The 27,881-nt window shown below is 36.1% G+C and overlaps 3 protein-coding genes across 6 annotated transcripts in view; 1 reads left to right on the forward strand and 2 right to left on the reverse strand.

The window, feature by feature from the left end:
* The window catches only part of LOC121855161 (protein diaphanous-like), a 28,009-nt gene extending 23,455 nt beyond the window's left edge, over window positions 1-4,554 (reverse strand). Inside the window, exons 1-2 of one of the 4 annotated variants that reach the window (XM_042350037.1) lie at window positions 4,517-4,554; window positions 2-137 (exon numbers count right to left, since the gene is read on the reverse strand). In XM_042350037.1, coding sequence (XP_042205971.1) covers window positions 2-37 — 36 coding nt within the window. In that variant the 5' untranslated portion in view covers window positions 38-137; window positions 4,517-4,554. Of the gene's footprint in view, window position 1; window positions 138-2,093; window positions 2,197-4,516 lie in introns of those variants that run through there. The other 3 variants (XM_042350032.1, XM_042350043.1, XM_042350050.1) reach the window with 3 other exon arrangements.
* A 288-nt stretch (window positions 4,555-4,842) lies between these two features.
* LOC121855203 lies at window positions 4,843-10,295 on the forward strand. Its single transcript, XM_042350072.1, has 5 exons — window positions 4,843-4,994; window positions 5,612-5,823; window positions 6,022-6,220; window positions 8,031-8,146; window positions 8,474-10,295. Exons 2-5 carry the CDS (start codon window positions 5,662-5,664, stop codon window positions 8,531-8,533), a joined length of 537 nt encoding a protein of 178 aa, XP_042206006.1. The 5' UTR covers window positions 4,843-4,994; window positions 5,612-5,661; the 3' UTR covers window positions 8,534-10,295.
* A 118-nt stretch (window positions 10,296-10,413) lies between these two features.
* On the reverse strand, window positions 10,414-26,865 carry LOC121855195 (beta-parvin-like). Its single transcript, XM_042350062.1, has 14 exons — window positions 26,789-26,865; window positions 25,779-25,884; window positions 25,466-25,558; window positions 25,106-25,189; window positions 24,517-24,621; window positions 20,317-20,478; window positions 18,698-18,787; window positions 17,710-17,883; window positions 17,477-17,574; window positions 16,893-17,054; window positions 15,845-15,985; window positions 14,891-15,046; window positions 14,474-14,561; window positions 10,414-14,215 (listed from the first exon to the last, which is right to left on the reverse strand). The coding sequence occupies exons 2-14, from the start codon at window positions 25,858-25,860 to the stop codon at window positions 14,139-14,141; spliced, it is 1,512 nt and encodes a 503-aa protein (XP_042205996.1). The 5' UTR covers window positions 25,861-25,884; window positions 26,789-26,865; the 3' UTR covers window positions 10,414-14,138.
* Window positions 26,866-27,881: the final 1,016 nt, after the last annotated feature.

Raw genomic sequence — 27,881 nt, forward strand, 5'->3', positions numbered from 1 at the left:
CAAAGCTCGCAGATTTGGATTTGTCGCCGCGAGACATCTTGCCGGTAGGGACGATACGTACAACTACACTACAAACAGGGTCAAATTATTCTTGGTTTGTGCAGCTACATTGGATTTCTACACTGCCACTGCTTAGCCTGTAACAAAAAGATCCTATACAATCATTTAAGAAACAAAGGCTCATATAATGATTGAAATGAAAAGAATTAAAGGAGAAAAAAGATAAAAACCACAAAAATGATTGGCAGTAATACAATAAAATGTTGATACTGTATCTAAAAAATCTATGAGTCCATCTACAGTATTAACAGATAAACATTCATGAAGCAAGTCATTCTAATATAATTATATGACATAGGATACTGTACCAATGTGTAAACGTATACGGTACCGGATATATCATTTACAGTACATACAGTCATGGCCAGGGCACAGTGATTAGGATGACTGATATTGGAAATACTGTATATACTGTACAGTATTTAAAGATATACTGTAGAGTATACTTTAACTGCTATATATACAATACAGTATATTTAATTACATAAACTATACCAAATAATGTAGATAAATCTAAAGTAAATAATTATGAAGATAAAATGTGAAAAAGGTTCACTTAAATAAACAATATACTGTACTGTAGATGGGTACCAAATTCCTAATATCATTTAGTATTTGTCTTCAACAGTAGGACTTGTAGGACTTTGTGAGAATATAAATCTTCCCTACATTCTTTCACTCTTCTGTACAGTAATACTAAATATTTTACATCTGTTATCATAAAACTTTGAGGAGCTTTTTTTTTATAAGAGATAGTGATAAAACAATGAAACACTGTGGAAGTATGAAGGGGGGACAACAGTAGTAGAGAGCATTTAATCAAAGAGTCTTGATACATTAGCTATGGACTGATACAACTGTACACATTTGCATGCACTTCCATGAGTTAAATTCTTAGCATAAAGTGAATACAGTTTTCAATTATTGCAAACTTTTAATTTATCATGCTGTTGAAGTGAAAAAGTGTGTGTGTGTGTGTGTGTGTGTTATTGCATGTACAAGCATTCAGGCATTTGTGATTGGGCATGAGTATACCGTACTGTACCATATATGAAGTCAGTTAACCCTTGTGTGAGTTAATAGCCTTCTTAAAATGACATGAGAGTTACACATACTTACGGGGCTTACACACTTTGATAAAATATCAGGCCATTTCCTGTCTGAATATGACACCAACTCCTAAGAATAAACCACACACCATGAACTCATTTTTATGGTAATTGAAACCACTTCACTGCTACCACCATGACAGCTAACTATATGACCAGCAAACCCAAAAATAATCTTCCTGACTGCTTAGAATTCCTTGTATGAGATGATATGTACTGTACTGGTAATAGATATACATCCACTTGAACACATTCATGTAAGTCAGATCACTGTGTTGTGTCACATTTAGGTGTATACTGTACAATATACAGTAGTTTGTTCTAGAATTCTTCACAGTTAGATGCAATCTGTACAGTACAGTATAATACACTGGAGATAGAAAAGCACTTTTTGGCTATCAATCATTTTAAAACAATAAGTTCTTAATCATTAAAACAGCATGATGTAATAGGCTGACCAAATATGTACAGTACTGTGTAAGAAAAAAAAAATGCAATTCCTGTAGCTACAATAGTCACCAGCTACTGTATAATACACAGTCTGATCTTCCAAAACTCACACCTAATGTCCAGGACACCCAAGAGGGGCAAAGGGCTTAGTGGTTTCAGTACCTGTAGCTCCGAGCAACATGATACACATTAATCCTACTGTGGATAGCAGCTAAGCAGGTTGCCACATGTCAACAGAAATTATATATATGATACTCTACTATTCACAATTACTGTACCGTACAGTAAATATGTACATTTGCAAGAGAATATTTCTCTATGATAAATAACATCAGACAGTCAAATATATATTCTTAATAATAATAAAGTATTAAACAAAATATACTCAGGAACTGCATAACAGTTCAAGGGATCCTTTCTTCCACCAAAATAATAATAATAGCTAATACCATAAATTAAAAATACAAATCTCACTAAAATCCAGATAGATTCATTTCTAATAGTGTACAAAATACTTGTACTGTACAGGTAACGTCTCTCCACAGTGGTGGCAACTTGACCGACGAATGACACACAGTGCAGCAGAACACTTGTGCACATATGAATCAACAGGTGTGCACATTTGTGTGGGGGGTGTGAAAGGAAGGTTGGAGGGGGGTTCATGGCTACAGTCATCATAATACACAAGTGTTATTCTTTACACCATTCTTACCATAGGTAAATTAGTAAAAATTCATATCTTATGAACCTAATCAGGTACTAGACATAAGAGATTGCTATATTATACTGTAAATCCTTTTATACCTGAACTAGCCATGACCTTGGGGGATATAGTATATTCAAGCTATACAGTATACAGGGTACATATTCAGGTCCAACTGATTCTGCCTCTTCTGACACAAAATGCTTAAATTTATATAATCCTTTGCCTTTTATACCAAATTCCCATTACTGTTCATTTATACACCAAGTGGCTGGCCTAACTATCCCTAGCAATAATAGCATGAAATTTAACTCTTTAGCAACTAACAGAGCTTGAGAATTGTCATTTAAGGGGTTGACTTAATTGCTTAATTGTTTAAGTAACATTAGCAAAACAGTCTGCTTCAATGGCCAGTTCTGAGACATGAGCTCAAACACATGCTGTGAGGAAAGGGTAAATAATGATAGACTAAGCAACTGCCAAAGCAATTCAGGTGTAGGCACACTGTGGTAAAATATACTTTATACATTTATGTTACCCAATTTTAAATTAATATGGACTGCTGTTACTCCTATGAGGAAATAAATTATCTGTACAGTACAATGTTTCTTAGTTCACTCCATATTTTTCTACCTTGTTTTCCACCTGATTCACAGTAAAGGTATGGTCCTATTATACTCTAGAACACTGACTCGTGAGAAAGAACTAAAATTTTATAAAAAATAAACTTTTTTTAAACCTGAACAAAAAAGAAAAAAGAAAACAAAAGTGGAGGAATTGCAGCTTGCATGCTTGGACGACACCATGTTTGCAATCATCTTGTTGACAATAGGGTAGGGTAGGGTAGGGTAGGGTAGGGTAAGGTAAGGTAAGGTAAGGTAAGGTTAGGATAAGGTTGGAGAGGTTTGATTGGTTTATCTATAATAAATCATGTCGCTGGAAAGCATACACAGTTTAGGTATGAAACATAGCCAAGGTAATATATCTCCGAACTAATAATATAATAATTTCTGTAAATCATTATTATTTGTTGGTATATTATTAACAAAAAGGTATTTATAATTACCTGTACCAAAAGGTTCAAAGGTTGGTGTTGCTGTTTCTTGTGTAGAGGACAAAAGAATTAATGCTAGTGGAATGTTTGTCTTCAGGCACACACATAAACAAATCAAGTCGTAATCGTAGATTCGTGTTCAGGAAGGGAAAAAATAGGACAGTTGCCATCCTTGTCCTCTTTTACAGATAATCATGAGGAAAACAAGTTTTTTGCTACACAAAATTTTCCTAAAATTGTTCTTTCTCATAATTCAGTGTTCTAAAGTATTGCGGAGGTATTTTATTAGCCATGGATTTAATCAACAGGTATAATAAGCCGGTGGATAATCTTCAGGCGATCCGACTCTTGAAATATATTCAGATTTGTAAAATAAACATAATAGCGAGAGTTCACGTGAAGTGGATGACACGCCCATGTGGCAACAATAAGGACTATCACTACAACAAAATAGTTTTAAGGTAAACTATGATCATTCTAATCTTAACTAAACGAACCTAACCTAACCTAAAGCATAATATATTAATTAATATTTATGATGTTTAATCACATTTGGTTCAAGTTACCTGCTGGAATCTAATGTAAGATAGAGCTTTATTATTTTATTATTATAACATCAACTTTAACACAAACTTTGGTACTATATCATATGTGTTTTGCTGTTGGTACATCACATCTCTTAACATGAACTGTGTATTATGTTATCTTGACAATCTTTATCAATTGTTAATATTTCCCCAGTTTATCACGGTTAAATATCCCAGTTTTGTTGACCCACATTAAGAGGTGACCACAGCCTCCACCAGGTCATGTGTGTGTTAACTCCAAGGGTGTAACTTTGCTTTAGTCACTTATTGTTTATGACATTGAGGGATCCCATATAATAAAAACCTTAATTAATTATAGTTCTTGGTATAAATATAATCAACTGTCAAGGACCAGGTTGTTGTGAAGGGAGTCGTTAGGTCAGGCCTCGCCCATCCTCCAGTCAACACCTATGAGGGGTCACTGATGCTCCTCCCCTCACTCTGACCCCCCAACAAGGTCATCCTGCAGTACACTACACATCAATTAACGACCTACAGTACTCAATAACCTAATAACATCATCTTAAACAACATCCACCAACGGACTCTGTACCTGAGGTCGCCGCCATCTTGACACACACCCAACCCTTAAACACCTCTCATGTTATAGTGAACCACAGTTATTATCTACTGAAGAGACTATCCTATAAAATATATGTATATTATATTGATTTATTACAATTATAATCACGGTGTTTCTTATTAACTCTTACAGTCATTATATTCTTAAATAACATAAGATGAGTGAGGGAAATAAAAATTATTATAGAGAAATAATATATATCTTTATTTAAATATCTAATAAACATGTCGGATTATGCTTTAAAATGGGGTATTTTATGTATTTAAGTAGTATTTTTACCTGTATTAAACATCTCTTTTATATAACACGTACTAGCCCAGCCTGTGGTGACCCCGAGGTGTTGTTGTGGTGGAGACGTTTGATCCTTCCTCCTGGGGACACTTTACACCTCTCCTCACCCTCCTAGACCTTTCCTAACGTCCTGGAGGTATTCAACAATGTCTTTACAGTAAGTGACAGTTTGTAACCTAGTAACTTTGGGTTTGGTCTATGATGGGACTTTATAGTATATACCCAAACTTATCCTATTGAGGTCTACCCTTACTGTAACTAAACCAAATTATCTCTTACCTAAATAATAAACCCAGGTGTAGGGCTCTGGGATCTATTTTATGGTAAGGGTGTGTTGGTGGTGCAGGGTTAATGCTCTGCCTCGCCCTTGTGTCCAGGCTTCGAGTCTCGATGGTCAGGTGTGAGAAAGGTGTGCTATCCAGTGTGACCCTAAAGAACATTGCAGGTTTTATCCAGGTTCTTATATTTCCTCCTTTATTAAGTTTACTAACGCTGGATAATGAAGGGCGTAACAAAGTACAGACCGCCCGTCCGAACAGCGAGCAAGCTGATGAGTGATATTAATTGTAATTTATATTGTAATCAAACTAAGTTTCAATTAAAAATAAGAATTCATCCCTTATCCCAATGTGCCAAAATGTTTAAAGTCCAATGTGCCCCATCTGGTAATTAGATTGATCGACTGTTGAAAGACGGTGTACAGATTTCATATTTGTTGTTTGACATCAGCCACTGAAGGTATGCAGAGAATCAGTAATTATTTCTTGTTAACAGGTAACCACTCTACATTTGGAAGAAAAATAGTGAAGCTCGATAATAAAAGAATGGATGGATACCCCTCAAAGTTAGCAGGAGAGTTACATACATACAACTACAGCAGCGGTTCACAACATTTTAATTCTGCTTCAACTGGAATTTCAACACCTGTTCAGTCCATGTCATCAACAACTCCATATATGGCACAGCAAACTCATTCTTCTAGTCAAGTAAGTGAAATTTATTTAGTGGAAATATTAGTATAATTGGTATTAATCTAATGTTCTGTCATTTGTTACAGAGACATGTTATATTACATCAATCACTTGCTTCACTCCCAGAAAAGCAAGTATTCCAGGTATCCATTAACTCTGCAGTGAGATTATCTTTTGGGAGAGTCGCTTTTCATGACTGTATTATTTCCGCAGTTAGAGAGCAACACAGCAGCACCAGGAACTAGCTTACAAGATGACTTTAGTGAAGGAAGTAGTGTTGGGGGAGGTGGAGGACGAAAGAAAAAAAAGAAGCAGAAGAGTGGTGAAGACCCAGGCACCTCGGTTAAACCTAACATGTTGGCTGAGGAGGAGCTGGCTGATCCTGCCGTACCCTTACTAACAGAAAATCAAGGTGTGATATACTGTAGTTTGTTATATTACATTGGTTGCCCTCTGTAAAAAAAACAAAACACATATTGGTACTTGGTTACATTCCTGTTAACATGCCAACTTCCTTCAGGCTGTACTCTCTTAAGATAAGGTGTCATATCAAGATCAGGTCAATCTTATCTCTCTTTTATGACTGAAATTGTTTGTGATATGGTGAAACTTTTTGTTCTTTACTATCCTTTCTAGAGCCATTAACTGTATTAAATTTAGGTTATTTTATTTTAAAGCTATGATGGCATTTCAAGGTTCCTGTTTTGATTTTTTAATTCTTGTACATAATTAGCTTTTTCTATTTTCATTATTACTGTATCATACTCTTTCATTTGCATGACTGGAACATGGTAACTGCATTTCATTCTACCCGTCTTCGATGTCACATTTTTGTAAAGTAAATGTTTTATAACTTTCAAAGTTTTTTAATAATGAATATATAAAAAAATCATGATAATGAGTGCTTTATGATGAGGTACAATGTTATTGATGTGTGTGTGTATTGTCACTAGGTCACCTTTATACATTGTATTATGCATTTATTTTTAAATTCTGGCAAAACTTTCTGGGTTTTTCACACAAAGATAAGAGATATATGCATCCCTTCACTTCCCCATTGGTTAAATCGCATATATAACACTGCATAAAGTAACATTCACAGTTAACAATATGATGTAATAGGCCGAGAGATAATGACTGCATGGGTAGCACACATAAATAAAGAGCGGTTAAACTCCCAAAATCTCACTCACATTCAGTCTGAAACTGCATTGATTCTTGAACGTTATTGATTTTTTAGCTTTGACAATACAGTACTCATAAAACATTTAACATTATAACTACAGATTTAAATATTTTTAATATAGTAAACCCCTGCTTTACGCGGTTTCACTTTACGCATTTCCACGGTACCCTGCCGAAACCGGAATGCTCACTTTCCGCGGTGTGTGTACCCTTTTACGCGGAGAGCGGGGCGAGCAGGGTGCGCACAAGGTCGCCCAGTCATCAAAACATTACCGAGTTCTTCACCCGCCACCCACCACAGCCGGTCCAAGTCAGTGATAGTGATAATGATAGTGAGGATATGGACTTAAATGGACTTTGAGGGGTTTGACAAAGAGGTCCTGCAAGCCTCTGTGGTGGATAGTGATACAATTGATACAAGTGATACAGGTTAGGGCCAATAATCTGCCCTCTGCCTCGGAACCAATCCCCCATCCCCGTGTGCCCAGCCATCTTTTCTACTAATGTAAGTGTTAAAAAACCTAATATTATTGATATTTCTCTTAATTATTAATTGTGTGTGCATACCATCATAAAATTAAGAAGTTATTTTTACTACAACGTAGGTATTGTGTCTGAAAAAGTGGAGTTTGGGGGTCGGCCCGGTCTCTATTTCAATTAATCCCATGTTATGTTGTTCACTTTACGCGGGCCGCCGTGGGTTCATTTGACCGCGTAAAGTGAGGGTTCACTACATGTACAGTATCCTAGCGGCACTTATTTGCCAGTCTCAAAATTTTAAAGTTCTTTTCCAGTACTTGCACAGATTTATCATTCTTAAACTGGCTGTAGTCTCTAGTTAGTATGTCTGAACAAGTTGGCGTTGTGCTCTGATGAAAATGAATGAGGATGTGGTGGCTGTTGGGTTGAGGTGTGCTTGAATATGATAATTATGATTGATTCAGATGAGATTAAATATAATTACTCACAAGTACAGTATCATACCTTTTATTATCCTGCATTACATTCATAGATGATGAATAAATATTCTCTCTCAGGTGTGGAAGATTTACTATTCCCAGCATCTTTGCCCCCACCTGGAGGAACACTAGTGGGGGGCCAGTACATGTTAAACAATTCTCTGCTGGACCAGATCCTTACAGAAAAGAAAATGGTGAGTGTATGAGCAACATGTTTATAGAGAATGTTTATTATATTTTTTCTTTTCTGCAGTCCATTTTAGGTGAATTTGTTCATGCCCATTATCCATGAGTGTATAGAATTGAGTATTGCCTAGACACTGTTGGATATGCTTGTGCCATTATGCTGTGCTTTTAAAGTTAACTATGCAATATTCACTTGTATAAATCCAATGTAGTGAGTGTTTTGTTAGGTTTTCTGTATACAGTACTATTGCCTAGAAAATGAATTTGGTTGTTCATAATTTGGATTCACATTTGAGTTAGTCACTAAAACTATTTCCCATTTTATTCTCTTCCAGCAAATACTACAGTCTCCAGAAGTAATAGAATTTTTGAAAAAACAAATGGCAAAGAAGTGATTTTTTTTTTTTAGGGTAAGTTATGCTAAGAATTATTTGTAAATTACACAATAAAGATATGTATGAAAATAAAGTGTATTAATTTTTGTAAAATGTGTCTAGTTCTTAGGGTATTACACACTCAATCTATCTAAAAGGAAAAAAAAAAGGTGCTCTTTTTGAAGAATAGACTTGTGGATACAGTATAATCATGTTCTTATGTAACAAAATATTACTAGAATTGCATTTTGTATTTTAAATCTCAGACTTTGTAAATTGCCAAGACTGATTCCCAACCCATTTTGATTATCCAGTAAAAACTTAATTTACTGTGTATGACCTTTTCCAGTACATTATTGAACCTTTTCTCCATGGAAAAAGACATGCATTTCCCATATTTGGCACTAAAGTCCCTTACAAATATATATATACAGTATATATATTGATGTAAATTTCATGTTTCTTAAAAAAAAAAAGGTGATTTTTACTCAAATTTGTACTAGTGTATAAGTTTGAATATCATGGAGAAGTGGAGTCAGGAATTGTATGTCGGTCAAAATACTCCAGAGACTTAAACCTAACAATGTGACTGAAAATTCATATGAAAATTCTCTTTAGTAAAATACCTGTAATGGAATCTGTGGGTGGGGTGTCTGATGAGGCAGCATTGTTGACTTGTACTGTATAATTCTCTGATCATTGTACCTCTTTTATGCCTTAAGAAAATACACTGTATAGTACAAGTTTTATGTACAAAAACACTAACAATACATGATCTTCGTGTTAGTGTATTAAATATAAGAATGGAACAAAGAGTGAGGTAACTTGCTTATATGTAGAGGGACATAAGTATATTTTTCCATTATTATAGGCAACACATATACACAACATATTTTGACACTATGGCATCAATAACTTACCTATATTATGGTGAGAACAGGGTTATGTCACAGATGTGTGTAGGAGTGTATCTGGTGACAATCAGCGGAGTGGTCTGAGGCTGTGTCAGTAGTGGCCTGATGTCAACACAGCTTCACCCCACCATTTTCCCCTCACATGTGGTCCAGACGTCAAAGTGCGGCAAATTTGAAGAGCGCAAAAGTTCTCAATTAACTAGGTGCACGAGAAAAGTTTTTTGATGGTTGCGGCATTAATGAGATCTTTGCACATCAGTTCAATTTGTTTTTAGTTGCACTTCAGTGGTTCACACAGTCAAGGGTTAAATGAAATACTTATAACGTACACTCACCACAAAAAGTTCTCGAACAGCTTGACACAACAGATTTCAGAGTGGGCACAATGGCTCGTGTCAACCGAGAATGGTTGGCATGCTCGGTTGCGAAGTGACTCAATATTTCATAATACACTTTATGTTGCTCGTCTTTATAGTATTTACAGGCGAAAAGAAGTAAATTTATTTGCAATAAAACTTCCTCAGAGCAATGTTCAGATTTCTCGTTTGTTTTGTCCTAGTGTATGACCCTTAGAGCGTTCGAGAACTTTTCGTGGCGCGTGTACTGTACATGAAATATATCCCGAGTTCTCATAAAAATGCAACTAAGACTTTTCATTGAATATTTAACGCAGCTGAGATTTCTATACCTCCAAATGTGTCTCGTACATCTCCCGGAAACATGGACCCTTTTCTTGTCTGAATTTGTAATGAACAATCTTTTTAGCAAATACAGTACAGTACTGTGTTTATTTAGAATCTAAACTTACAAGGGGCAACATCTACCAGTACAAATTATATGCAGTGGTTAATATTTCTCAGTAATGTACAGTACTCTTAAGTTTTATTGTCCCACTCAGCAGAATAAGTAAACCTTACAAGATACAGTATACTACGGCAATAACAGTACCATCAAACCTCTGGTGAGAAGGGAACACAAATAACTGGATAATAATGTGAATTTATTGAAAGTTTTTATTGTTAATAGAAGGCACCTGGTGAGCCATATTACTACATGGTAAGAATGTAATATAAAAGTTAATTATTACAGATTTGAGATCTTAATTGTGATTGTCCAAGCCATCTTTAACATTATGAAATATATAACACTTAAAAACTTTGGCACTTACAGGAAGATTTAAGTAAAATACACTCATGTGTATAAGACCAAAGACCTACCGGGTATGCTTCATTTACACTATCCTCCCTGCAAAAATTATTACCTTGGGTTTAGACTAACAAATGATATACAGTATGTTTGATAAAATGTACATATCAGTATAGTGTATCTTACTAATGCCTGTACCTGTGTGATGACTTATTAATTTCACATGAAAACACATATACAGGGGTACTGTATAATCAAAGCTTTCAGAGAAAAGCCTCTAATGCTGTGAGCACTATAACCAGATTTTGTATATGTCCTTTATGCCAAGAAATATGTTACAGAGCACAGGTACCTGTACTTTCACTTTGAAAATGCATTTTTTTAGTGAATTGTTTGCCATATATAGTATAATAGGTATATATTCACATAAAAAATAATAATGTACTTGTGAGGCTTCTGTATACTGTATTCAAATTACAATTAGACCTCATTGTAATAGTGAAATATCCTAAATTCCCATTTTTTTTTGGTGCTTGCTTTAGTAATTATGTTATGACTAAGTCTACAATGATTAAAGACTTACCTCTGGCACTGCAGTTCATACTACTGCATTTGACTTGAGTGAGGATTATGTTGTTCACCGTCAGTACATGATTTAGAAGGGTCATAACAGTGTAAGGTGAAGTACAGTACAACAGCCTTAAACTGCAATTAAAAATTCAATTCAACACTGAATGCAATCTGATGTGATTAATGGTAATTTAATGCGAACCATTTAAGAGAAACATTGCAAAGATTCCAATACTGTACAATCTGGCCACATCAACCATATCCCACTGTGAACACAAGGTTGAACAGGATTTTATGGATGAACAGACAGGCACTACTGTAAAGTTATCACTAACATGAAGCTGATTCTTCAGAAGCTTAACAATATCATTACACTTTTATGTGATCATTTGCATTACTATCCACAAATTACAGATAACATGGATTTTTTTGGACTGCTGGTTGATCTGTACAGTACAGTACAGTACAGTACAGTATTTGAGGTCGACCTGAATTGTCCTACTTAGACTAAACTGGTAACCATGAAGACCAAAGCAAGTTTTAGTTCTTTGAGATGTTCTCTCATGAGAAGTATAATGATTACTGTAGTAATAGAAGGACTGAAGAACAACAATAAAAGACTAGTTAATTATATGAAGCAATTTGTGACCAAGAAAATTAAAGCCACTAATTTTTTTTTATTTACATTCTATCTAATGTATCCAATTAATGGCTTTAACTTAATCAATCCTATTACAGTACTACTGTCCAAACATAACTGAAATCAGTGTTAAATTATCAGTAACATGCCCACAAAATTTAAAGCATATTTCCTACATATTAATACTGTACTGTACTTAAAACATATTTCAGAACATACATTGACAATATATTGCAGTTAATTAAATAATTAAAAGTGGTACAGTATTTCATTACAGTACAAAACATACTAAAAATACAGCTCCAAGCAAACAATGCTAAGAATCATTATTCTCAACCATGCATACAGTTGAACACTACCAACAATTTTGCCTTGTCAGGATTTTAAATGAATATGAAACAAATAATGAGTTTTATAAATAATACACCTCCAAAAACAATTAACAAAGATCGGTACCAATTTACACATACAATATCAGTGTATATACAGTCGCTATACCATCAAGATTTTGCAAACTGTACTATTTTTTTAGATCTTTTTACAGAAAATACTTGGTGGTAAAATAATGTCATTGCACAGAAAACACTTTAACTTTGCAATATTTTGACACACCTCAGTGATGTTTTGAAAGAATAAAAGGAGATTTTCCTGAAGGATCTATTGTGCCTCTCTTTAAAGCTCACATCTAAATGAAATACTGTATAATGTGAAGTCATGATATAATATGAATTTATGAAGAATTTATAGTTAAGCTTAAGCATGACCTCTGCCTGGGAGTGCCTGAAATAGATTCACTAATTTCAATACCAAATAATTGAACTACAGATATTTGTTTTGTTTTGTTTTATAATGACAACATCACTAATTGAAGACTCAACTACAGAGTCAAGACAAAGCTTATTTAAGGATATGAAACAATATTATACAATCATGAAGCTTGATCACAAAGGCCACCTATGGTACTTTACTACTAATACTTTAGTTGCAATAGCCACAATTGCAGCAGCACGACAATAAATGCATACATTATCTTATTTTACAACTGAAGAGTCAGACTTTGAGCTGAAAATGTAATGAAAAATATATAAACTGTCAATAATAACAAACAAAACACTACAAGACAACTACTGTGATGCACCGTATTTTAGACTTATGAGGAACAAAACAGTGGGCCATGAGACATATTTCTTCACCCACTATAAACACACTTGTACATTAAAGCTTTAAACAGAGAGCATATATATGTACTGTATATAAACTCTCCCTCACTGATGGTCTTACCTCATACGGACTTGTTGCCGGTAACTGACAGTACAAGAAATAGTTAACTGAATATAGATATATTAATAAATTGCAATCAAGATGGATTGCAGCTTGATCATGCAGTTAGGGGCTGTAAGGTATTCCCATACCATGACGAGTATAAGGTTAAACAATCTGTGTAAACATATGAAAGTAATGTATTATCAAGACGTGGTATACATTTTCTCCTACAAATTCTTTAAAATATTAAGTTCTCTTTGCAAAAATTTTCCTCACGTGATAAAAATTCCTAAAAATCCTCCAGTCAAATTCATGAAGAACTAATTATATATACTGTAGTCATGTTTCATACTTGTAGTTATCAAACTCTGAGAGTGATGACCATCTTACAAATTATCGAGGCACATGGTTAAATATCTTAACTAACCAAAGATAAAGGAACTTAAAAGTAGCTACATTGTATAGTTATAAAGAATACAATTACCATTAAATGGACTCATTGTCACCACTTATTTAGCTGTCTGTCATCCATTTTTGGTAACACAGTACAGTACAACCCTAATATGAAGGGACGGTTATGGTATTTATCCAAACATAATTAGTTGTCCAGTGTGGCTTCATTTATAAAAAATACCTATTATGTACTGAAGACGTAAACTATATTCAATTATAAAATATTTCTCTCACAAAGTGGATGGCTTATAGACTTAACCTAAACTTTCACATGTTGATTCATTTAGCAATACTGGAGGACTGAGATTGTGCTGAGTTTGGCTTGGCACACTGGAGGATTATGGTATCGCTCAGGATCTTTGTCGGTCATAAATATATAGTATTCTGATAGTTCTTACAAAGTTTATATATACTGTATATATAAATTTTTGAGGCACTATTATTTTATTCTTGAGAAACATGAAGTGTTTGAGGCACATTAACAAAAGCACTTCTTGTTGTGCTTCCATCTCTCACTTCGAGGTACAGTATCAGCAAATTTATTTTTGCTTGAGGGTTTAAGTAAATACAGTAGACTACATCATACTGAAGAAGGCAGTTTTTAGTTCCGTGTTTTGTGCTTCATCATCCTTTCTAACGCTTAGTGTGTGTTCTTATACCGGGTGAAAAGGTTATACAGAACTCTGAGGGTTGACTTGAGATCAGAATTCACAATATCTGCAAAGAAAAGTTAACATAATCAAACTGTATACAAATTACAAACCCATAAAATTTTTCTATGGCAGTGCTTTCATATAACAGGCATACAGTCACAGAGGTTTGGCATAAGAGAAATAATTTATAGAGAATGGAAAATGTCTGTTACTTACATTCAGTACATGAGGAGGTTAATATAAGGTTTGTGAAAGGTTGAGAGAAGTTTCTGTTTAAATCTCAAATATGGTACAAGAAGAGCAACTCAGAGTAAACACTTACCTTCTGGCCTGGCCTTGGGTTGAGCTAGTCCAGCATCCATCATTAACTCAAAGGATTGTGTGACATTATGAAGTTTTTCCTCAAAGGTCTGGAAGGAAAATTATATTTAATTATCAGCATAATCAATCTACAAGATATATTATATGTTTATAAAATACAGTACCATATATTAGTCCATTCCCAAGTAACTAAGGCTAGTTCACTCCAGGTTTCCTCTCTCGGTCATCTTCCACTCATGAGTATTATGATGCTAATGAGTGAGTAAAACCTTGAAAATTTACTTATGATAGAAAAAGAGAAAAGCTAGGAAAGAAAATATGGAATACTGTACATATAGTTTAACTGCTGAACCTGGCATAAGAATGAGTAATGTGTTGGAAGTGGCAAGGCTGTCTGATGAGAAACCGTTGAACTTACCTTGGGTGTGAGGAAGAAGTGGTGAAGAGGAACAAAGTAGCCCTCTAGAAGCCCCATCAAGAGACACAAGTAGACTCCATCATTGAACTCTGATTCCAAATCTCCGACCTCTAGGTTGATCTTGTTCAGCTGCTTGTTTACAAATGTGACCAAAGACTGTGAAAGACAACACATTTCAATTAACTAATGAGCCAAACCCAAGTAATAATTTTCATACTATGGTACAAGATATAGGTAGGAGGTAGTAGGCAGCTACCAAACAGGGAGGTACTACCACCTGGGAAGATATTGGAAGCATAATGTATTGTTTAATGGTAGACCCTGCTGCCGTATGGCATCATGAAAATTGTGACCAAGTCCCAGGTTGCTGATCTGACTTTCTGCCTCTTTTAAACACAATTACAGGGTCTCAATTGTTTCTCTTACTTTGACAACACAACATACATATATCGTTTCTCACTATTGATCTTTTTTTAATTTTTGTACTTCTTTAAGGTTCTTTATTATTATTATTATCATCATCACCAGTGGTTATTATTATTACAGTAATCTAAATCAGAACCCACTTACTGCTCTGGCATTGAAAATGACTTGTCCCAATGTTTTTCTACAGTAATATATCAAAACACACTTATATTTGGGTTTATTAATTTATGAACAAATAACCCAGAAAATTCCCTAATACTATACATTACTGTATTCTATATAATTATGTACTAATGCTCGTAAATTTGGTGACTGGTTCCCTAACTTTTAATCTTAATAGTCATCATGTTTATAGCTCTTAATCGCTGCATGTGCATCACAACCTAAATAATAAAACCAAAACACCAATATTTCCTACACTACAATACTACTGTACTATACCGATTTTACAGAGACATACTGTAACATGTTTCCTTTCTCCTGTAGTGTGGTTTAAATACAAATAAAATAGTAAAAACCTCGACTTACTCTCTTTACAACTTGGAGTTTATCAGGTGCATGATCAAAGAGGGTGTCAAAAGCATCCCGCTCACACCTCAGGCCCAGGTCATCAAAAGTGCCGGTCAGTTCCTCATTTACAATGCGGTGATTGAGCTGCCCATCGCGCTTCTGTTCACAGACAGTAAAACGTACAGTATGTGAGAAATCATAATCTCTTGACTTCAAACCTCAATTAATAAGTTATGATACTTGAATGACTACGGAAAATTAAAATTAATACCGTATAAATGCTGACAAATGAAAACTATACATTCTCTTCACTTCACCACAAGATAATAACTGAAAGTTTAAGTGTGATACAAAAAAAGTTAAGCTTTAAATTCACCATCTACTGTCTTCCACCTTTGCAAACTTACATTTTATGTACCTGTGCCATAAAATTAATAGTTTAAATTTTAACTCTACTGATATATCTACTCGTACTACATTTCATTACTTACCTGACATTTAGCCATAACAAAATCTCTATGGCTATAAGAGATGTGTACAAGTTCACCCAAAACACTTAAGATTCTACTTATAATTCTGTAGGAATCATCAGTTTTGCTTTTCTGGAATTTTCACACAGCAACTTTTTCCAAACTTAACATACAAAAGTTTACTTTATTTAAAAAATTCTTAGACCCAAATCACAGCACAGTACAGTACTCCATATGTATGGTGTTAACTGAACAAGAGGTCCTACAGTAATGTTATGCACCTAAGTCATAACAGGAAGCTTGATTATCACTACATCAGATTTTAGATACCAACAGTACAAAAAGATATCCCAGATACAGCATAACATCCGCTGAAAAACAGGCTGTACTGCATTAGGTTTTCCATATCCGCTGCAATGCAGACAGAATTGGGTATCTTCTAAGCTCTGCTGCCACTTTTACCCTCCTTAGCATGTCACAATTGATGATAGTTAACTGGTTGGTACAAATCCCAAATACAGGCAGAGCATAGTTGTAAGGTCCATTAAACAGTGACTTATAAGACCAAATTAATGCCTTCAATGCATACACCTTACCTGCACAATAACAACACTAATGATGCAGTTCTCAGGCATCCTTATTGGTGCTCTAAAATGGCGGGCCAATGCTACTAGCAGGTGAAGAATTGCCACAATATTTTTAGAGTGGATGGACTCCACTGACCACTTATGGGGTCCATATCGGCTTAGCCCAAGGATCTGAAAAGTTAACACAGAATCAAATATGGAGATATTTTAAGGTTCACTTACAAGAGCTTCTCTAGTCCAATACTGATACAGAGATATCTTGAAATTACGCTGGTTTGAAGTCAAATAAAAAATGATGATCACATGGATGTCTCTATACTAAAGCAGCCTCACCATGGTTCTATGTATTATTAAACACAAAAATACATATACAGTACTTAACACAAATTTACATACAGGTATACATACAATCTTGAGGAGGGAGTGTATTGCTTATACAGTAAAATTTAACCACTTAGTATAATTATTAATATCCAAGAAGAGATTTGAAAATGTTTGGTCAGTCTTTGTTATTAAAGTTACATTCGGGTTATCACATTTTTCCTCGTGTATAAGGTTACAAATAAATTTTCAAACCAATAGTCTTCACTTACATGATTGGCAGCATTGAGAACGATCCGCAACTTCTGTTTCTGGCCGGTCTCACTCTGGGTAACCTCCTGCACGTCTAAAGTGTTATTTGTCAGCTTTTCTGAAACAAAAAGCACAGTAAAATATGGTAAAACAGACTTTACATTAGTATGCACGATGCTTTAAAAAATGTGAATGAAGGAAGTTGGAAAAGATGAGTCATGTAATAATGATAAAATATTAAATCTATTCTCACCAATCAACTTGTGGAACACCATTCCATCATAAAGGTCCTCTTCTATGTGTTTGACTATAATACGCTCCGGTGCCAGGACATCATTAACCCATTCCATAAGGATGTCAATCAACTCTTTCAGTTTTGGATCATCATATGATCCAGGCTCTATCATAGATCTCTCTTCATTGTCATCTGCCAAGAAATTTTATGTGATATAATAAAAATAACAATAGCAATATAAATAAATAAATAAATACCATTAATAAATAAATAAATAAATAAATAAATAATAAATAAATAAATAAATAAATAAATATATATATATATATATATATATATATATATATATATATATATATATATATATATATATATATATATATATATATATATATATATATATATATATATACAGTATATATATAGCCGGCCCTAGGGCCACTTAGGCATGAATTTGTTTAAGGTGTAGAAGCTGTTGCCAACACAACAACCACACCCTAAGTTAGTGAAATGCATGACCCAGTGTCAAGGATAGTCCGAGAAGACGGGACAACTCGCCAACTGCACTGGCTAACCATTACCCAGGAACACAATCCGCAAATCGATTAACATCCAGGTTCCCAATTACTGCTGGGTAGACAAGAGGCAAATGGCATAAAGAAACTTGCCCATAGTTTTACCCTGCCCAGAGGTTGAACCTGGGTCCACTTGTTTGCAAGGCAAGCATGCTGACCATTACACCACAGGTTGCCACTTATATTGGTGAATGTGAAAGTGCTACTGTAAAGGAGGGAACCCAATCCTCCCCAACTAAGTAATGAATCTAGAACCTTTTGCTTGAGAAAGTACAATACATCACATACCTAAGTGTTGTGTCTATACCGTTAATGTCATATTATAATATTCTGAAATGTGTTTATAAAGAAAAAATTATGCAATTTATGATTATTACAGAATGGATTCTAATACTAAGTAAAATGACTTAGTTTATAATACTTTATCTTACCTAAATTGTAGTCATCTGGAGGTACGTCTACAGACATGGGAGACCCAGGTGAATCAATTGCATGTTTACCTTCAACTTGCACTTCTTGAACTGTTAAATAAAACACAAAAGTTTATAATTACAATGCAGGTAATGATAAAAATATACAACAAAAATTAATGCCCTGTATCTGAAAATATAAAATAAAATCGTAGCAGGTGATGACTTAATATATATTTTTTCCTCACAAAAAGTAAACTTCATTTAGCATAACTGATATACAGTATACAGGGTATTTCTCTTTTTAATTAAATCAATATATGATGTAAAATTGTAAACATATTCCATTTGAATTATTCTTGAAGGAAAGCATTTTAAAAATCAATTACCAGTCACAGCAACAAGATTAGAAAATTATGAAGAACAACAATTGAAACACAAATTTCAAATATTGATCATGACTTAATTGAAATACAGTTACAGCATTAAATAACAGAACTATTATTTAACTGTCTTTTTAGTTGAGTACTGTAATGGAATTCTAATATCTACTAAATCTTGGAAAATATCAGAGGAAATGTTTTGATACTGTACTGTAGTTCTAGCACGTCCTTAACCCGGCTAACTCCAGGAAGGATGACACCGGCAAGATAACTCTACCGGGTAATGATAGCACAGAACTTGCAAGAAAACATTCATATTTATTTACATAATTTACTTCATTAACTCCCATGAACTATAAGTCTACTGAATGATTTGCTCTCAAGGGAAATTTAGTACTACAAACTGATCATTGCCTGCCATGGTTCAAGAGCATACAGGTATCTACTGAGAAAATGGAAAGGGGAGTCTTGTATGAAAGTGGAAGCCACCCTCCCAGCCTATCTTCTGATCTGGGAATTTAATGGTTTAGTTCAATGATTTTTTTTTATCTTGCACATAATCTGGGTATTAGATGTTTCAGTTAGGAGCCTTATTACTACAGTACCCTTTAAATAATCTAGGTATTTCAATCGTCTAGTTTGGCACACACATCCTTTAAATCAGACATTACTAAGATGAGTTCCCAAGTAAAAATCCCACAAAATAAAGTGGCAACCCTCTCTTTAACTTGTCCAATATAAAGTTTAAATAATAAAGTGGAAGTTTAAGAATATTGGGTATAGGTCCTCTTACAATATAGGAGTAAATACAGTAGAGTATAAACACAGAACATTACTATTTTGTTTTAAAGGACATATACCACTAACAACAATACCCTTAAAACCTTGTATAATTGTTTCTGAGGTTTTATTTAACAGCAATAAACTATAAAATTTATTATTGAGCCATGACATCACGAACCATTAATATATAGTAATGGAATTCCTATGAACTACTTGTCTAAATACTATACAAACCGAATTAATTAGTCATTTTCTATTTGGTTGTGTTAATAATAAGTCTGAAACTAAACTATTACATCATATATAGAAATAAAAGTAATATTAGTTCACATTCACATGAGTGGGCGGGGACCAAGAGGAACTTTTTTCGTCTGCTATGAGTCAAACAATGACCCACCTGCTCATACAAACCCTAATATTACCAACTTATGTCCTTTATTTTCTCCTTGTTACTCAAGACTTAATACCACTTGCCTTCTTTGATTTTCTTTTTCCTCCCCAGCGTTCCAATTTTGTCCCAGAAAGACTCATTAGCCTCATCTTTCCGAGGAGTGTTGGGACGGGGCGACTTGGGTCTCTGGGTGGCCATCTTGAGAGTGCCAACTTCAGACTCGGAGCCCATAGGTGACACTGCTCCTGTTTAACCCACCACGTTCATAGAAAAACACCGTTTAATTATAATACATGAATAAAATAAAGCTTCAACTAAAAAAAATACATTTAAATAAAACATAGTTGAATGCATTGCATCCAAGTAACCCGCCAAGTTCAAACACACAATGCAACACTTTTTTTTTTACTTTTATCCTCTTCACCACTGATCGGCTCGTTAAGCGCTTGAGAGATCGGTCACGTCTCTGTCACGCACTGTTGGCAAGTACTGGGCATGCACCGACTCCTGAATGTATCTGAACCTGCTCCAGTGTTGGTCAAGTCTGGTCTTTAAAGAGCTCACACTCGGTGCCGTCACAACACTCTCTGGTAGATTGTTCCAAGAGTTTACAACCCTCACTCCGAAAAAGTTTGCCCTCACAGTTTTCTGGACTGTGGCTTCTTCAGCCTACTTTTACCTTTTTACTTCACCCTCTTCGCCACTGATCGGCTCGCTAGCCGCCCGGGTGATCGGTCACGTCTCTGTCACGTACTGTTGGCAAGTACTGGGCATGCACCGGCTCCTGAATGTACCTGAACCTGCTCCAGTGTTAGTCAAGTCTGCTCTTGAAAGAGCTCACACTCGGTGCCGTCACAACACTCTCTGGCAGATTGTTCCAAGAGTTTACAACCCTCACTCCGAAAAAAGTATGTCCTCACAGTTTTCTGGACCTGTGGCTTCTTCAGCCTACTTTTTACCTTTTACTTCACCCTCTTCGCCACTGATCGGCTCGCTAGCCGCCCGGTGATCGGTCACGTCTCTGTCACGTACTGTTGGCAAGTACTGGGCATGCACCGGCTCCTGAATGTACCTGAACCTGCTCCAGTGTTGGTCAAGTCTTGTCTTGAAAGAGCTCACACTCGGTGCCGTCACAACACTCTCTGGTAGATTGTTCCAAGAGTTTACAACCCTCACTCAGAAAAAGTTTGCCCTCACAGTTTTCTGGACTTGCGGCTTCTTCAATCTTGAGCTGTGACCCCTTGTGGGGCGAGCGTCCGCCAGCTCCAAGTAAGGACACTCAACTGAGTAGTGCCCCCTGAGATGCTTATAAACCTCAACTAGGTCCCCCCTTGCCCGTCTGTAGTATAAGCTAGGCAAGTTCAGGCAAGTATCGGGCATGTACTGGCTCCTGAATGTATCTGAACCTGCTCCAGTGTTGGTCAAGTCTGCTCTTGAAAGAACTCACACTCGGTACCTTCACCACACTCTCTGGCAGATTGTTCCAAGAGTTCACAACTCTCACTCACAGTTATCCGGACCGGTATGTCCACAAACTTTACTTAACTTCAACTTGTAAGCAACTTCATACAATAAACAACAGCAAGTAATATTCTTAATTTAGTAGGTAAGTATAGGCTCACAGAAATACTATATATAAGTAGTGCTGGAAATTTAAATATATTTTGCCATGATTTAATTGATAGACTGACAAAATTAAATGGACCATGATAAAATCTCTAAAATTACCAGAGTGTATCACCCTTGATAACTCGATCAGGTCTTAATAGATATAGCACACACACTTATTCTTCAGTACATGACTCTTAATAGATAAACCTGTCTAAAGGAAATCACAATTGCTGGTGTTTGAACGTTTAATAATACTTAAATCTTTAGTTTCCACGGAATAAGGATCACTGCTGAACGGTATCAATATCAACGGGATTAATGGATTGAGAGAGGGAAATGCTGAAAACTAAGGAAGTGATAATATGCAACTGTAGTGTATATTTGTCGATAAAATAGTGCACGATGGGAAATTCATGAATAGCTGCAGAATTTAACCCTCTCCTCCACCCACAATGACCTTCCCATCAACAATTCTATGAAAACTGCCGCCCGGATGTAAGACTTGAATGGCATTCGGTATTTCCGGTATTTTTTTTTTAGGAATTAATTACCTAAAGCATATGTGACATCATTTGCCTTTTCCCCGAATCACACTTATTTATAAAACGGTGAAAACTGATTAGTTCAAATTCACCTTAAAAAAGGATACCCTAATTCAAGAGTGGTACGGTGGATTTCGCGTTAATAAAATCCTTGGGAAGAAACAGCCTCAGACAGCAACATAACTGTGAAACAAAGAAACAAAGTGTATTAAAACCGGATGTCTGATATACGGGGCTCACGATATACTTTATACAGGGTGTCCCATAAGTTTCCATACAACGTATCACCAACGCCATTACAAGCATAACTCCAGCTGTGCTTGAACGTGTTCTTCAGCAGTGGAGGACACGCATTGAAGAGTGTTTTCAACAGAATGGTAGTCATGTAGAGCATATTATATAAAGAAAAATGGATTTTCATATAACATTTATTTTTCCTATGTATGGAAATTTATGGGACACCCTGTATATACAGTAAGTGATTAGGATCTACTTCAATAGCTGTATCCGGCTTCGAAGTAAATAAAATAGACGTGATATCGTTTGATCCAGAGTATTTCCAGGTCGATGCAATGTACTACATACTGTATATCAAGTGACGCATTAGTTCAAAATAAGTTAAAAGAAATAAAAGGGACTTAACTTTTTTATTGGTAGACATAACTCATTATTTTTTTGTTTGGTGAATGTGAGAGAGTTAATGGTGAGTCTGGTGAGTAGATTTTTTTTATTGTATTATTTATTTGTTCCTTATATCTCCATCCACTATCACGACAACAATGAGGAGCCGAGTACAGTAGTGGTCTAGTGTAAGCTGTCACTACCTCTCTCACCACACACCTGCACCACCACCATCACTATCACCACTACCTCCCTCACCACTATCTCCCTCACTAACCCTCCACCAACACTACTATCTCCCTCACCACCGCTATCTCCCTTCCCTAGCCCTCTACACTACCAACACTATATCTCCCCCACCACTATATCACCACCACTATCTCCATCACAACTCACCACCGCCATAACCCTGACCTCTATCACCATTTTTCATCACCACTAGCTCCAACATTACTTTTCACCACAATGACTGAAAAAAGTCAGATGTAATCCAATGTAAGTAGCTGTGTGAGGTGTGATACTCGCTGGAGGTAGATACAACACAGTTCGTTAAAATATCCTCAGGACGTTCTATAATAATTAATCTTTATCGACTTATTATATAGCAATGTCAGAAAAGGCCTTACGCAAAATCCACCTACTTATAAACAATACAATATCCTGCAACGCTAACACCTTCCTCTACCACACACTTATAACTACTCCCACCACCTCCCTCACCACACATCTACATTACCACCACTTCCCTCACCACATATTATCTACACCACTACCAATTAACTCTTTCACATCCGTATCAAAAAGTTACTAAAAATCCCATAACTCATAAAAGAATATCATCCTTATCTACCTTCATTAGTCTTTTCTGGTGTGACGTCAAGCACCGGATGAATCATGGAGTATATTTTTGTTTGCAATAACATATGAGAACAACATTCACACGATCACTAGTTCTCGTTATGGTTCTAAAAGGTTAATCCTGGACTTAATCAATGTTATTTACGCATTTGTGTTTGTTTTAGGTATTTGGAATGTAAATTTTCAATACCATTTTTTTCCATCAATTTCGTTAGGTAACTCTTCTGGCTGACTGAGACTTTATTGACAAAGATAATTCTGATAAGTCCAAGCTGACGGAGCATTTGATGAATTCTCGCTCGTTCTTTTTGATCTTCATTTTGCTCTTCATCATCATCATTATGACCATCATCCCCTTAAAATCATTATACTCATGAAACGCGATCGAAGGGCACAGTGAAATTACCAGAGCCGTTAAATCCACGTCGGCTGTGTTCGCTTTGTATGACCCTCATGTGAACGCGACAACGCCTCAAGGAATAAAAAGATAAATGGTAAACCTTATCAGATATACTTGAAAGACATGATCCAATTCATTTAGCAAGACGATCAGGACTAGTGGTGCTCGTTGATACATGGTGTGCTCGACTTAACGCGAACGTATATACGCCTATTAATTTTTTTTTATATCTTTTTTATCACTCTACTGACCTGGTCTTGTTCCCAGCATCGCCTCGGTGGTGTCGGGGTCAGAGACAACGATGGCGGGTCCTCGGTTAGGGGGAGACGTGGTACCCCGTCCTCTTTCACAAACACCTACACACGCAAAGCAAATTTTAAAGTGAAAAAAATAAGATAAAGTAAACGAAAATAGGGTTAAGGATTAAATAAGTGTATGGAAGATGAATGAACTAAAAAATAGGTAAATATATTTATAACTATATTAAATCAGGACAATACACAAGATGGTATATAGAAAATCAATCAAGAGTTGAAATTGTATTAAAATAAATGTACTGTATGATACTGAAACAGCGCCATTTTATCTGGACGTGATGTTACAGGTTGATCACGTGTTGCCTCTATAGCTCTATGTGATTAGGTCAGTATGAGATGTCCGAACCTGCACACAACATGAACGGTAATTAAAACAAAAATATTCGACAGGCAACAAAAATACAAGTTACATAATTTCAAGTTTATACATACGTGTGAACTAATCTGAACCTGTAGGTATATATATCCCTCTCCTCCTTACCATTACAAACACACACATACACCTACACAAAGAAGAACTTACCTTGGGAATCAACCTGTACAAACTGGACCTTCTTGGGCACATAGTCGACGACCCTTGGTGGTCCTGGCGAGGTGCTGGGTGAAACTGTACAGGGTAAATGTTGGTTAGTGTTTGCTGACTGTTTCCATGTATCTGTCTTTCTCTCTCTCTCTCTCTTTATCCATGTGTGTCTTCCTCTTTTTCTTTCCACACACGCACACATACACACATACATACACGTTACACATCTGCAACACAACTGACCTCCTATTTTACATGCTACACTCAAGATAGCATTTTCCTTTACAAACCTGTCCCATTCTCTACACACCTGCACCACCACTTGAACCATCACAACACCTGACGGAGGATAGCACATACCTTCAATGGAGGAGTCGGAGAGGGCGCGGAGTTCGGGTTCATCGTCGGAAGTATCGGAAAAGTTCCCCGTACCCGCCTTCAAGAACTGGGCCTCTGTGGGTGTACGGGGACTTACAGGTTAGTCTCTGTCGGGATACAACTTATACTTTCATGAGAGGATTTGAACCTAAGTTATTTATTTCCTTCGGCTGAAATAAATCTTAGAATTTGATAACATTTTATTAGGTTATACGTTAGTTACTGTTTTTATTTTAAATGTGTTTTTTTCTTCTCTCTGCTGGAACCTGGACATAAGTTTCAGTGGGTAGCTTACGGACTTGGGGGGCATCCGGGGAGAGAGAACGGGCTGGTGAAGGCGTACGGGCTGTAGGTAATGGAGAACTGATTCGAGACATCCTGAAGACGTTGCTGACGGTGTTCTGTGCGGGAAAGAACAAAATATATATGTAGCAGCTTGTAGAGAGAGAGAGAGAGAGAGAGAGAGAGAGAGAGAGAGAGAGAGAGAGAGAGAGAGAGAGAGAGTCAAAATTCTCCCAAGAAAATATGGCATCTATTTTACCATTATTTTTCATCCAACTTCACTTCTCAAGAATTTCTATGCCAGTTGTCCGTCCGCTGGTCAGTTATTTTTACAGGCACTGGTCAGAGTCATTACTGTCAAGTAAGAGTGCCATAAGCCATTTGGAAATCATGTCACAACAGAGAGCTGAAGGGAGTGTCGGGAGGGTCATATAACCAAGGTGATACGTACCCAAAGCGAGCCAAAGGTGGTACATAGCCAAGCTGTCATAAAGCCAAGTAGTCATAATTATAGCCAAGCAGTTACATAGCCAAGCAGTTACATAGCCAAGCAGTTACATAGCCAAGCAGTCATACAGCCAAGTAGTCATAATTATAGCCAAGCAGTCATATAGCCAAGCAGTCATATAGCCAGGGTATCACATATTATAGCGATACGTTCCATAGCCAGTGCGTCACATAACCAAGGCGTCACACATACGTAAGGCATCACAAAACCAGGCCATCACATAGCTGGGGATTCACATAGCCAGGGCGTCACAGCCAGGACGTCACATAGCCAAACCGTCACAAAAGAAAGGCGTCAGGCAGCCAGTGCGTCATATAACGTCCCTCGCTGACATCACACTTCACGGAAACCTACCAAACTCAATTCACCACAAATCCCGCCATGTCTTATAATTCACAACCATTTTTTTTATTTACAATTTACACAGGCAAGAGACACTTCAGATATAAACTAATAACCCTTTTAGTAAATTTGATCCTTTTGCGTTTACGGAGACGAAAAATACTAGTAGAAACCTTAATATTCTGGTGTTTTGACGGAGGCTACAAGACACCTCTCACGGGGTCTCAACACTGAAAATTACGTCTTTCTCTCCCTCTCTCTCTCTCTCTCTCCATTGACACAGGATATGTCGTCATCTGTGGGGTAAGATAAATAGTGTAGGATATTTTGGTTAATAAGGTCGAGATTCATTGGTAATAAAATTGTTAATATATGTCTTAATGGGTATAGTTAGGTATGTCTTTTTAGTTGGTAGAGAGTGTATGTGTAACCTCGAGCGGTCATTGGTGGGTTTAGTATTGTTTATCTGAATTGTTAAGATAAGAATAGCAGTTTGTGAAGTTCTCCCTGTTTCACATTACCTGACTCTATATCTCTCTCTCTCTCTCACTCTCTCTCTCATGTCTTTTTCTCTTTTCTCTCGTATACACACACACACACACACACACACACACACACACACACACACACACATACATACATACACACACACATACATACATACATACATACATACATACATACATACATACATACATACATACATACATACATACATACATACATACATACATACATACATACATACATACATACATACATACACTGCAATGGTCTAATAATTCACGAGAGACAAACGATAATTTCCTCTTTAAATATTTAACAGAAAGTGAACAGATTCCCTTAATGACTTGTACGTTTAATTTAATGAACTATAGATAATAGAGACACGCTTAACTCCCTGGTAATTAGAGAAGGGAGAGGGAGAGAGGGACGGAAGAGAACAGGGGAGAGAGAGAGAGAGAGAGAGATGATAATATAATAATAATAATAATAATAATAATAATAATAATAATAATAATAATAATAATAATAATAATAATAGAGGGAGAGAGAGAGAGACTTACAGGTATGGGAGAGTAAGGGAGAGGCTGGCAGGGGATTTGGGAAGGGGTGAGAGGGAAGTGAGAGGGAAGTGAGAGTAAGGGGGTGAAGTGGCAGGGGAAGTGGCAAGCGGAAATTAAGTTTTCCAAACGTGCAATAAAACCATTTTTTCGGGGGTAGAATGATGAACCACGAGCCAGTAAGAGTGTGTCTAACTGTCTC

This window comes from Homarus americanus, unplaced genomic scaffold (genome assembly GCF_018991925.1).
Source record: "Homarus americanus isolate GMGI-L3 unplaced genomic scaffold, GMGI_Hamer_2.0 scaffold1024, whole genome shotgun sequence".
NCBI classification, from domain to species: domain Eukaryota; kingdom Metazoa; phylum Arthropoda; class Malacostraca; order Decapoda; family Nephropidae; genus Homarus; species Homarus americanus.

Excerpts from the sequence above, each read along its gene's own strand:
- LOC121855203 (XM_042350072.1), top strand. The coding sequence starts at position 5,662 with ATGGATGGATACCCCTCAAAGTTAGCAGGAGAGTTACATACATACAAC. Across the intron at positions 5,824-6,021 it reads AAACTCATTCTTCTAGTCAA|TTAGAGAGCAACACAGCAGC; the intron begins GTAAGTGAAATT and ends TTATTTCCGCAG. Across the intron at positions 8,147-8,473 it reads TCCTTACAGAAAAGAAAATG|CAAATACTACAGTCTCCAGA; the intron begins GTGAGTGTATGA and ends ATTCTCTTCCAG.
- LOC121855195 (XM_042350062.1), bottom strand. The coding sequence starts at position 25,860 with ATGTCTCGAATCAGTTCTCCATTACCTACAGCCCGTACGCCTTCACCA. Across the intron at positions 25,190-25,465 it reads CTCCGACTCCTCCATTGAAG|TTTCACCCAGCACCTCGCCA; the intron begins GTATGTGCTATC and ends TACCCTGTACAG. Across the intron at positions 20,479-24,516 it reads GATGCTGGGAACAAGACCAG|GAGCAGTGTCACCTATGGGC; the intron begins GTCAGTAGAGTG and ends TGGGTTAAACAG.